This window comes from Mirounga angustirostris, unplaced genomic scaffold (assembly GCF_029215605.1).
Source record: "Mirounga angustirostris isolate CCGP_5_RB_7025 unplaced genomic scaffold, mMirAng1.0.hap1 SCAF_1, whole genome shotgun sequence".
In the NCBI taxonomy this organism is placed as follows: Eukaryota; Metazoa; Chordata; class Mammalia; order Carnivora; family Phocidae; genus Mirounga; species Mirounga angustirostris.
Window position 1 is genome coordinate 198,911,212 of NW_026991709.1, and position 12,097 is coordinate 198,923,308.

The 12,097-nt window shown below is 47.9% G+C and overlaps 1 protein-coding gene across 6 annotated transcripts; it reads left to right on the top strand.

The window, feature by feature from the left end:
- Positions 1-1,788: 1,788 nt before the first annotated feature.
- On the top strand, positions 1,789-8,664 carry NME6 (NME/NM23 nucleoside diphosphate kinase 6). 6 transcript variants are annotated; one of them, XM_064596606.1, is made up of 7 exons: positions 2,158-2,314; positions 3,173-3,318; positions 3,701-3,797; positions 5,754-5,856; positions 6,803-6,842; positions 7,259-7,419; positions 7,698-8,664. In XM_064596606.1, exons 3-7 carry the CDS (start codon positions 3,708-3,710, stop codon positions 7,862-7,864), a joined length of 561 nt encoding a protein of 186 aa, XP_064452676.1. In that variant the 5' UTR covers positions 2,158-2,314; positions 3,173-3,318; positions 3,701-3,707; the 3' UTR covers positions 7,865-8,664. The 6 variants fall into 6 exon arrangements, with proteins under 6 accessions (XP_045718463.1, XP_045718461.1, XP_054360754.1 ...); XM_045862507.3 differs by lacking the exons at positions 2,158-2,314; positions 3,173-3,318 and adding an exon at positions 1,789-1,911; XM_045862505.3 differs by lacking the exon at positions 3,173-3,318 and having other exon boundaries at positions 2,048-2,180.
- The last annotated feature ends 3,433 nt before the right edge of the window (positions 8,665-12,097 follow it).

The following is a 12,097-nucleotide window of genomic DNA, read 5'->3' on the forward strand; positions in this document are numbered from 1 at the left end:
TTGTGCTCTCTCTCTCTCTCACTCTCTTCTCAAATAAATAAATAAAATCTTTAAAAAAAAAAAAAACTACTTGAGTCCCAGTGACATTGAATCAAGACTTTTCAGTCTATTCACCTTCCCTCACATACCACCGAGTATCAGAGTCTTTTGACAGGTTTCTAGGGACAAAATCTGCTACCAGCGAGGGGTGGTCCGCTTTTTAAATTCAGTGAATATGGGGCAATACTGCGATCATTTTGTATGCCGTTAACGATTTAGATTCTTTTTGTTGTTGCTGTTGCTTTAAAGCTTTTAAGAGACCTGGCATTGAACTCTGGCAGCACAGAATTAGAAGGCAGGCGAATTTGGTTCTCACTCTAAATTATGTTCTCCTTCAACTCTATCAGTATTAGGTAAGCGGATATTTGGTCTCCACCTGCCTGCCATTCCTCTATTTCTGTTGGTTCTGAGCCCAAGTTCAGAAAAAGGCTGTTATTTATTGAGTCTCCTCCTAAAACCACATCTGCCCTTACTTTCATTATGTAGGCTTGTTGCTGAGGATAGTCAAAGCAACTATAAAATATGGAACTAAAGCCTTCTCCAGTGTGTGTGTGTGTGTGTGTGTGTGTGTGTGTGTAAGGTGAACTAATGACCATGGTCTAAAAATTGGCAAAGTCCCTTTAGTTCAAAGGTATATTAGTGAAGAGAAAAGTAGAAAACGGGGTGCCTGGCTGGCTCAGCCAGTGGAGCATGCCACTCTTCATCTCACGGTTGTTAAGTTGGAGCCCCCTGCTGGGTATAGAGATTACTTAAAAATAAAATCTTAAAAAAAAAAAAAAGGTAGAGGGCGCCTGGGTGGCTCAGTTGGTTAAGAGACTGCCTTCGGCTCAGGTCATGATCCAGAGTCCTGGGATCGAGTCCCACACCGGGCTCCCGGCTGAGCGGGGAGCCTGCTTCTCCCTCTGACCCTCTCCCCTCTCATGCTGTTTCTCTCTCTCTCTCTCTCTCAAATAAATAAATTAATTAATTAATTAATTAAGTCTTTAAAAAAAAAAAGGTAGAAAACAAAATTGGACCTGGTGTACTTGGAAAATAAAACTAAAACCTGATGTCTGGGCAGGATCACATGGTTAAGTTTACTCTCATCCTGTGAAGGCAGAAATGGACCTGTGCCTTCACCAGCCGGGCAGGACTGGACTTTCCCAAAGACACCTGGTGGAAACAAGCTCCCAGAAACACCGACCTGCCTTCCAACATTCCAGGAGTGCAACACCTGTGTATCTGGCACCAGAGTCAGTTAAAAATACGTATCTACTTACACTGATGGCAGTTATGGCTTATTTTCACTGTTCGCAGTCAGTGACGCTTCCCAAGAAAGAGATTTACCACCCTTCTTCAACCTGCCACGCTGTCCCCGCTCCATACTCAGACTACACACCAAGAATACCCGCAGTTCTCATCTCACCCTGCACTGCTTCAACAGACTCCTGGGTAACCCACCGCACCCCAAATTTCTTAGCGACACGTTCAAGGCCCTTACGACTAGCTCCCCTCGCGGCCTACGGACACCTGGACCCCAGCCGAGAACCCTGGGTCATCACCCCCACATGAGCTGTGCTCCCTCGTGTCTCCGCGTCGCTCGCAGCTCGAGACTTTCAAGGGCGGCCTCGGCCCTCGCGATCGAGCGCACACGTCCTTCGGCCTCCACGTACCTCCGACAAGCACTGGCCGCCAACCACGTACCAGGCACTAGCCTAGACAGAAAAGGAAGAGAGGACAGTCAGGCAAGGTCCGTCCCACCGCCGGGCGGCCACCGCCCCCCGCGCCGGGCCGCCCGGGAACGCCGGCCTCCCTCCCGCCTGAGGGCGCCCGAGCCCCGGCTCGGAGCGGCTGCTCCCGCCCAGACGGCTCTGTCCTCCCGTGCGGCCCGGGGTAAGCGCTGCGGCGAGACGAGGGCCGCCGGCAGGGCCGGCCCTCGGGCTGCAGGCCGCCTCGCCTCGCCTCGCCTCGGCCGGGCCGCTCCCACTGCGCCGTCTCCCCGCGCGCCTCACACACCCAGCCTCCGCGGCCTCCCAGGTCCGCGGCCTCGCGGCAAGGACCCCCAGCAGGGCTGCCCGGCCGAACGCCCGAAGGACCCCGCTGGGGCCGCGCAGGGTAGCTGTCGCGGTGCCTGCTGGCCGGCCTCCGCGGTGGAGGACCAGGTGAATCCAGAGCAGAACTCCGGCCGGGCGAGGGCCCGACCAGCCCTGATTCTGGGGTGCGCTTAGGTCCTGGTACGAGGGCCAGGAGTCGCGCGGCTGCGGGCCCGGAGAAATGAGGGGCAGCGAGGAGAGGGGTTGGTGTCAAGAAATGGGGCTGAGAGCCTGGGGGGTTGGGGAGCTGGGCCTCAGGTGTCGGGGTGGAGGGTAGGGGATGGGGAGCCGAGACAGAGTTGGGGGATTCCAGGTCCCCGCGGAGCCTGGGGGGGGGCGGGGGGGGCTTGGTCACCGTCCTCCCGGAAGCAGAGGAATGGGCACCTCAGGTGTGGAGGCCAGTACCCAGGCAACTTCTGAAATTTGGGGTTCTCTGATGGAGTAACTTTAAAGTTGAGCGAGTTTCTTGACCTGTCAGCATTTGTTTTAAACCAAGGGCCGGGGCGCCTGGGTGGCTCAGATGGTTAAGCGTCTGCCTTCGGCTCAGGTCATGATCCCAGGGTCCTGAGATCGAGTCCCGCATCGGGCTCCCTGCTCTGCGGGAAGCCTGCTTCTCCCTCTCCCCCTCCCCTTGCTTGTGTTCCCTCTCTCACTGTGTCTCTGTCAAATAAATAAAATCTTAAAAAAAGGGGGGGGGGCACCTGGGTGGCTCAGATGGTTAAGCGTCTGCCTTCAGCTCAGGTCATGATACCAGGGTCCTGGGATCGAGTCCCGCATCGGGCTCTCTGCTCCTTGGGAGCCTGCTTCTCCCTCTGCCTCTCTCTCTCTGTCTCTCATGAATAAATAAATAAAATCTTAAAAAAAAAAAAAAAAAGAATTTCACAGTTGGGAGAGACCTCAAATTCTCTTAGTCCAGTTTAAAAAATACCTTTATGTTCCTTGTATCATTTCCACAATTATTTATTGAGCTCTTACACCATGCTAGACACTAGAAATACAAAGATGGACAGAATAAGACTGTATAGGTTCAGTTAGTCAATTAAATTGGACCTTTGTCCTAGGCACTGTTTCAGCTGCCAAAATGGTTACAACTGGTCCTTGGCCTTGGAGTTACATGTCCACAAGCCTTGTCATTGAGGATAGCCGAGTGTATTAAAGGATTTGATTTGGGAGATCCTGACCTATCTGTAAGATTAGATAAGAGATGGTACGTATCCAGCAGACTTCTTTGGGGTATCCTGGCAACATCCCAATTCTTGTCCATCCAGTCTTCCAATTCTAGAACTGATGGGAGCACACTTTGGCCTTATGAAAGGAAACAGTTATTGTACCTTTGTGGCCAGGCTGTTTAGCAGTGTAAATTATAAATCCTCTAAAACACAAAGAAAAGTTAGGAAGTAAAGGGAATATTGGCAGAGACAGGTAGTGTTTAAACTTGAATTTCTTCTGGATAGGTAACTCCTTTGTATGTAACTGCCACAGGCTTTGGGAGGGAGATTGCTGTGGGTTTGCAAGGCTGCATGGCTCTGGAGTAGGGAGGGTGGGGAGCACAGCACTGATAGGTCCCTAATCCAGCTTTCTGATGGCAGGAGTGAGATGACCTCAATCTTGCGGAGCCCTCAGGCTCTCCAGCTTACTCTGGCCCTGATCAAGCCTGATGCTGTTGCTCACCCCCTGATTCTGGAGGTAAGAAGGAATCCTAAGCCTCTTACTGTAAGCCCTGGGCACTGCTTCTCTTTCTGGTGCCACAGGGCCACTTGTGAAGACTGACAGCACAGTCCTGTGCAAGATGCTGTGGAGGCAAAGCTAGGACCCATGGGCTCTGACCCTAAAAAGACTAAAAATCTACTGGAGAGTTGGGGCAGATTAAAAATATAAGGATCCGGTATAATAAGAAGAACCAAACCTCAAGACAGTGTATGTATATTAGTTTTCTATTGCTGTGCAAAAAATTACCACAAACTTAGCAGCTTAAAACAATGTTTATGATCTCACAATTCTAGAATTTAGAGGTCCAGTAGGCTCAGGTAGGTTTTTCCTCAGGGTCTCACAAGGCCAAAGTCAAGGTATCAGCTGACCAAGTCCTTAGCTGGAGGGTCTGGGGGAAGAATCCACTTCCAAAGTCATTCAGGTTGTTGGCAGAATTTGATTCCTATGGTTATAAGACTGAGGTCCTTGCTGGCCTTCAGGCGAGAACTGCTGTCAGTTTTTAGAGACCACACGTTCCTCACCACATGGCTCACTTCATCTTCAAGATAGCAACAGTGTGTTTAGTGCTTCTCATGCTTTAAATCTGACTTCTCCTTTAGCCCCTGGCCAGATAAAACTCTGCTTTTAAAGAGCTCATGTGATTAATTGGGCTTCTCTGGATAATCTCCCTTTTGATTAAAGCAAAGTCAACTGATGGGGCGCCTGGCTGGCTCAGTCAGTTGAGCATCTGACTCTTGATTTCAGCTTAGGTCATGATCTCAGGGTCATGTGATCAAGCTGTGTGTTGGGCTCCACGCTCAGCAGGAAGTCTTTGAGATTCTCTCTCTCAGGCGCCTGGGTGGCTCAGATGGTTAAGCGTCTGCCTTCGGCTCAGGTCATGATCTCAGGGTCCTGGGATCGAGTCCCGCATCGGGTTCCCTGCTCAGTGCAGAGCCTGCTTCTCCCTCTCCCTCTGCCACTCCCTCTGCTTGTGCCATTCTGTCTATCTCTCTGTCAAATAAATAAATAAAATCTTTAAAAAAAAAAAAAAGAGAGATTCTCTCTCTCTCTCTCTCTCTCCCTCTGCCCCTCCCCTACACATGCTCTCACTCTCTAAAATAAATAAACCTTAAAAAATAAAGCAAAGCCCACTGATAGCAACCTTAATTACACCTGCAGAATCCCTTTTGCCATGTAATGTAACAATCATATTGCTTCATATTCACAGTCCTGGAGAGAAGGGTACAGAATCTTGTTGGAACTGGGGGAGGGTCAATAAGTACTAACTGAGCAGCTCTGCTAGGTAAGCTCACTGTGGTGCAGAGGAAGACCAGAGCATTCAGGCATGGTGGCCCGCAAATGTTGGGACCTGGCCAGGCTCGAAGGAAGGGTGGACTTCGGTTGGTGCACAGGAGGGCAGAAGTTCTACAAAGGGAGATACTGAGGCAGGAATGTGTGTGGTGGATCTGGGGGCCACAGGCAGGCTAGGATGATGGGACTAGAGAATTGGAAGAGGTGGAGGTCAAGGAAAGTACAGCCTTGAGCACTGGACTAAAATAGTTGTACCTCATTCCATGAATAAGGTTCTGACCAGAGTGTGACATGTAAGTTACGATGTTTTTAATCTGTCAAGTGTGATGGTTTGGAGAGAGTGGGACAAACTCAAGGCAGGACCACTATCAAGATTTTTCGATGGTCTGAGGGTGGGTCATGTGGGCTTCAGCTCAAGGGGCTGGAGGAACGGAAGGGCAGAGATAGCACCCGAGGCTCATGCTCTGGCTGCGTGACAAAAGGTCTTTACCTCACCCCACCTTCCTGCTCTTCTGACCCAACAATGGGACATGCTCTCAAGTCCTGGGCTCTGATGGGTCCTCATGGTTCTTTTGGTCATCCTGGGTCTCCTATTCACTCATATGGTCCCTTTGACCGATTTTTATCTCTGACGTTATCCAGGCTGTTCATCAGCAGATTCTGAGCAACAAGTTCCTTATTGTACGAATGAGAGAACTTCTGTGGAGAAAAGAAGAATGCCAGAAGTTTTACCAGGAGCATGAAGGTAGGATCAACAATCCTCTCTGAATGGGAGGCTTCTCCATCCCAAGACGTGTGCAAGAGAGATTTTAGCTGGGTGCACAATGGCAGGCTGTCTCTGACCTACCAACTGTCAAATTGCAGACATTCTTCTAAAGCCTTGCTTTATACACAAACTTTTCATGATTATCAATCTTTTAAAAATATTTTCTAGGGGGCGCCTGGGTAGCTCATTTGAGTGTCTGAATGTTGATTTCGGTTCAGATCATGATCTCAGGGTCATGGGATCGAGCCCTGCACCAGCTCCCTGCTCAGTTCAGAGTCTTCTTGTCCCTCTCCCACTGCTCCTCCCCCCTGCTTGTGCTCTCTCTTTCTCTCTCTCATTCAAATTAATTAAATCTATTAAAATATATATATTTTCTAGGAGGGTTCCACTTCGTAGTCCTGACCAGAAATTTAGTTTTATGTCCTGATGATATCAGTAGTTATTAGTGAATGTTTACTCTTTCAGACATTGTCCTAATGCTCGTGGTTTCATTGAATTTTCTCTAGTGCCCTATGACATAGGTATTGTTAGATCCCCAGTACACAGATTAGGAACCTGAGTTAGGGAAGTTAATGACCTACCGGAAACTGCACAGGTTGTAAGTGGCAGAGCCTGGATTCAGATCCAGATATGTCAGACTCCAAGATCCTTCTCTAAAACAGTTTTTACTGGGGTGCTGGGTGGTGCAGTTGGTTGAGCTCAGGTCATGATTTCAGGGTTGTGGGATCAATCCCCACGTCAGGCTCCACGTTTAGCATGGAGCTCCCTCTGCCCCTCCCACCTGCACACTCTCTGGAAAGTGAATGAATACATCTTTTTAAAAAATAAAATTAAATAAAACAGAGTTTATTATTCCAAGTAAGGAGGCAGAAGTACAAAAAATTCTCTTGGGCACCATGTCTTGATGGTTACTCTCTCTTTGCAGGGCGTTTTTTCTATCAGCGGCTGGTGGAGTTCATGGCCAGGTACTTCTAATTTTCATTTCGGCATCTTTATCCACCAGGATTTACCTCCCCCTGCTCCCTAAACTTGTTGATTTCATTTGACACTCTTTAGAGTTGTAATCAGTGTTAAGTGTCTGAAGAAACATGTCTTGGGACCATGGCTAAGCCAACACCGACCTGGTAGCACCTGTCCCATGATGGTTATTGGTCCAGTGGCTATAGAAGAGTATCACTGAATGCCACTTAGCAACTCTGCTGACCTCCGTGGCCTTTTCTGTACACCCATAGTGGCCTTCCATCACCTGCAACTTGAAGCAACATTGGTATTTAGCAGGGTAACTCTCAGGATGTAGTGTGCTTTTATTCGCGCCCTGCTTACAGTGAGCCCTCCTTGACCACACAGCCAGGTTCCTCACATGTGTTCCTTTTGTACACAGCGGGCCAATCCGAGCCTACATCCTCGCCCACAAGGATGCCATCCAGCTCTGGAGGACACTGATGGGACCCACCAGAGTGTTTCGAGCACGTCATGTGGCCCCAGATTCAATTCGTGGAAGCTTCGGCCTCACTGATACCCGCAACACAACCCATGGCTCTGGTGAGTCTGCCTCCCCTGTCCTCAGCCACAAATAAGAGGGAGGAAAGTTGGTGGTTGGTGGTTAGGCCATATCATGGAGTTGAGAGCCAGGTAACCCTGCCGTGAACTTTCCTCCCAATTGCATTTCTGGTCCTTTATGGCCATCTCAGCAGATGTGGCCCCAGGACTGAGGATCGGGCAGAACCAGAGGCTCAGGTTTCTAAATCTGATTATAACTGCCCCTTGCCTCCATCCTGCACTCCCTATGAGAACCCCTTCTTTCTTACCTCCCCTTACAGACTCTGTGGTTTCAGCCAGTAGAGAGATTGCAGCCTTCTTCCCTGACTTCAGTGAACAGCGCTGGTATGAGGAAGAGGAACCCCTGTTGCGCTGTGGCCCTGTGCGCTACAGTCCAGAGGGAGGCATCCACTGTGCAGCCGGACCAGGAGGCCTAGAACCAGCCTGATGCAAGCCTGTTGGTCTGTGAAGACTGGTGGCATTGCCCAGCCTTTTCTCAGACACCTCCTGGGACCAGGGATGCCTGGGGATCATGGCGCCATCTCTGCTGGGCACCACACCCACCTGAGGATCTAGCTCCTCACTGCCAGCTGCTCTAGAATCTAGTTCTCTATCTACCTCTTTTCCAGAATGTTCATGGGTGATTCAGAGGAATAATGGCTCCTCTTTTCTCTGAGAACTATTCATCTTTTTCAAGGAATTTGCCTAATTGACTTGCCTGAAAAATGCAGTGACTCTCTAAGAAGCACCATGTGGCCTGTCTTCCTCAATAAAAGTCAGTGTTCTACTAAATCCTCAAGGCTAGCAGCACTACTCTAGGTGCTTTCTCTCTCTCCTTAAGTGAAGTAATTAAACCTGTCCCAGGGGTGCCTGGGTGGCTCAGTTGGTTAAGCATCGACTCTTGATTTCGGCTCAGGTCATGATTAGGTCGTGCCGTCAAGCTCCATGCTCAGTGCAGAGTCTGCTTAGATTCTCTCTTTCTTGCTTTGCCCCTCCCCCTGCTCTCTCTCTCTTTCTCTAAAATAAATTAAAAGGGGCGCCTGGGTGGCTCAGTCGTTAAGCATCTGCCTTCGGCTCAGGTCAGGATCCCAGGGTCCTGGGATCGAGCCCCGCATCGGGCTCCCTGCTCCGCGGGAAGCCTGCTTCTCCCTCTCCCACTCCCCCTGCTTGTGTTCCGTCTCTTGCTGTGTCTCTTTCTATCGAATAAATAAATAAAATAAAATAAAAAATAATAAATTAAAAAAACAACTGTGCTGAAGCCAAGTTTCTATGCTAAATGGAGAGAATTGTGTAGAAATCTCCGAGAAGGTTCACACACAGTGTGCAAGCTTGTCTAGTGCATAAAGGCACCCAGTGACAGAGCTGAGTATGGGTCCGAATCCACACTGTGCACCTGGCATACGGCTGCATCCTAGAGGGACACTTTTTATTTGAACAAAGGTGTGTCTGCCCAGTAAAGGCATGTTTTTATGACTCACTTTTTTTCTGATTTGCATAAAGCCACTCAAGTTGGCCATGTCTCTGTTGTAGATGAGGATGACAGTTACCTATTGCTGCATTACAAATCACCTCAAAATCTAGTGGTTTAAAACAATGATTAATTTTTATGTGTCTCTGAATTGGCTGGGTGATTCTGCTGGTCTCACTTGGACTCACTCATGTGGCTGCATTCAGCAGGTGGATCAAATGTGGTTTTTTATCCTTAGCTGCTTCATAGCATGATTGTTTCAGAGTTCCAAGGGGGTAGGCCCCCCATTCACAAGCTTATCAAGCTTCTGCTTATATCATGTTTGCTAATATCCCATTGGCCAAGGCAAGTCACGTGGCCAAGCCCAGAGTCCATGTGGGAAGAGATTGCATAAGGGCATGGATCCTGGCAGGTGTGAATCATTGGGGGACCATTACTACGATAATCTACCATACAGGGAGTAGTGAGGAACCTTGAATTTATATAGAATTTTGAAAACAAATATTTGTACAAGCTAACAAAGGAGATGAAGAAATAGCCCAAGAAGGAAAGAAAAAAACCAAGGATGTGTGCATCAGGAAAGTCAAGAGAAGAGAGTGTTTCTGGAGAACGAAGCAATGTTGAATATTGTTGAAAAGTCCAAAATGATGAAGCCTTTAAAATACCCTGTAAATGTGGCAGCATGGAGGTTACTGTGACCTTGGCAAGAGCAGCACCTCTGTGCCAATAGAGGGGTTACCTTGCATGGAAGATAATGGGCCAAAGCATTTATAATGTCATGGTACCCTGGGGTTAGAGTGAGATGTCTGGGAGTCAGAGAAGCTTCTCACAACTGAATCTATAAATGTATCTGCATATGCTTCCCTCTTCTCTTCTCTTCCTATTACAACATAGGAAGGGCCCTGCTTCCCATTAAGGCAGTCCCTCCATGTGCTCTGAATCCCACCTTGCTGTTTTGGTTTCCTGGTCTCTACTGCACTTTCACCTTTCCCTGCTGAGTCCCTTCCCTTTGAATTCAAACATGTTTTGGTGTCTCCCATCTTTCAAAATCTTTTTAGTCCCACTTTCCCCTTCAGCTACCTCTGTTTCTTCATTTCTGTACAAACAAACCCACACCGGTTGTCTGCTCTAACAGGCTCACCCCCATTTTCCCAGCAGCCCACTCCAGTGTGGCTTGCACATTAACCACTCCAGAGGAGACTGGTTTCCTCATGCCGTTATCACTCTTGCCCAGTACAGTGCCAGACATAGGTATCGTTGCTTTGTAAATAGCACTAGGCCATCCATATCCTGGTCTTTGACATCATTTAGGATCCCTCCATCTCTAAAGTCTTTAAATCCTACTTTTAAATCATAGTCTTCTATATTGCTCTCTCACATCTTCTAAACGTAGACCATCTGCTCATCCACTCTCCTAGGTAACTTTCATATATTCTCTCTCCGAACCTCCAACAACCTCTTCCTTCTTCCTCACTGTCCAGCTGTTGACCCTGCTTCCTCTTTCAGGAAGGTAACAGAAACAGCTAGGAAAGAAACTCCTTAGATTTCCAAGACCTTACTGAGCACCCACCTGCATTTGTGCTCATGTACTCTGCTTCCCTCCTGTTTGGATGAACAATGGACAAACCTTCCAACCTCCTATTTAAAGCCTTCCCCATTTCGTGCAGGAAAGCTTATTGTCTGCTACCTATTCAAGGCATTGCTTCAGTAACTATTTCCTATGCTTCCTGCATTACAGGAGATAGATCTTACAAACATGCTGTAGTTTCTCTCATTAAAAAAATAAATAAGGGCTCCTGGCTGGCTCAGTCTGTACAGCATGCAACTCGTAATCTCAGGGTCGTGAGCTCAAGCCCCACGTTAGGCATGGAGCCTACTTAATATTTTAAAAAATAAAAATAAATAAAAGCAAACCTTTCTTAACATCACATCTCCTTCATGCCACTGTCCCATATCTCTGCTCACCTTTATAGCAAAACTCTCAACAGAGTAACCTAGAACAGCAATGACCAGTGACTTTCAGTCTAGACAAAATGATGTAGACCCATTTATCTCTGCTCTTCCCTGCTGAGTACAACTAGAAACCTGAAAATAATGCAAGAAACAATCAAGGAAAACTCTGAAAGTTTCTCCGAAGGAGACTTCCAAACTAGAGGAACAACACAGCAGCAGGGCTTCTTAGGTCTCCCTACACAACAGAACAAGGTGATCCAGACTAGGAATTTCCCAAACCCTAACCTGGAAACAGATGACAACCCATCTGGCCTATTCTTTCCCATGACTAAATGGACTAAATAGAAAGTCCAGCTCAAAACACCAGGCAAACTGACAAAGGAGAATTGATCAGGAGTGCCAGCTATCAGTAAGCAGCCAGGGGAAGCACTCTACTTCCTAGCCAGGTCTGAGGCTACCATCACCCATGGAAAAATACTAAGGTGGTGGGTTAACACCCACAAGAGAGACCGAAACAAGTGCCCTAAGTCCAAGTTCTGTGACCAAAGTTAGATATCTAAGTCAAAGTCAAAGGTAAGCTCCAAGATCCAAGTCAATCCCATGTCTGAGTTCAATGTCTAGGACAAGTTGAGTTCCAAAGTAAGGTTCTAGTCTAAGACCCAGGTCCCCCAGTCTAGGTCTAGGATTCTGGTTCAGATCAACATTCCAGGTCCAAGGTCATGTTCTGGTTTAGGTCTGAGGACTTGACATGACGTCAAAGTCTCAGGTTAGAGGTTGAAGTTCAAGTAACAGTTCCAAAAAACCAAGTCTGAGGACAGGTCCAACATCACAGACGAACAGAGTTCCACAGTTGAGATTTGATGTTCAAGTCCAAGGTCCAAGTCTATGTCCAAGGACCAGTTTGAGATCTAAAGGCCAAGTCCAAGATCCAGGCCCAAGTCTGAGGTTCCAGGTTCAAGGTCCAGGTCCAGAGTTTGAGAGCAAGGTCATTCAGTCTACAACATAACAGGTCAAGGTCCAGGTCCAAGATCCATGTCCATTTCCAAAGCCCAGGTCCAACATAAGTATCCAAGATCAAATGCAGATTCATACCCTACATTCAGGTCCAAAGGGCAGATCAAAGTTTAAGATATTCAGTGTCAAGTCTGAGGTCCAAGATAAAGTTCTAATATCAAAGTCCAAGTCCATGTCCAAGGGCCAGGTTTAATATCAGGACTAACTTACAGGCCAATTCCACACCCAAAATCTACAAGGTTCAGG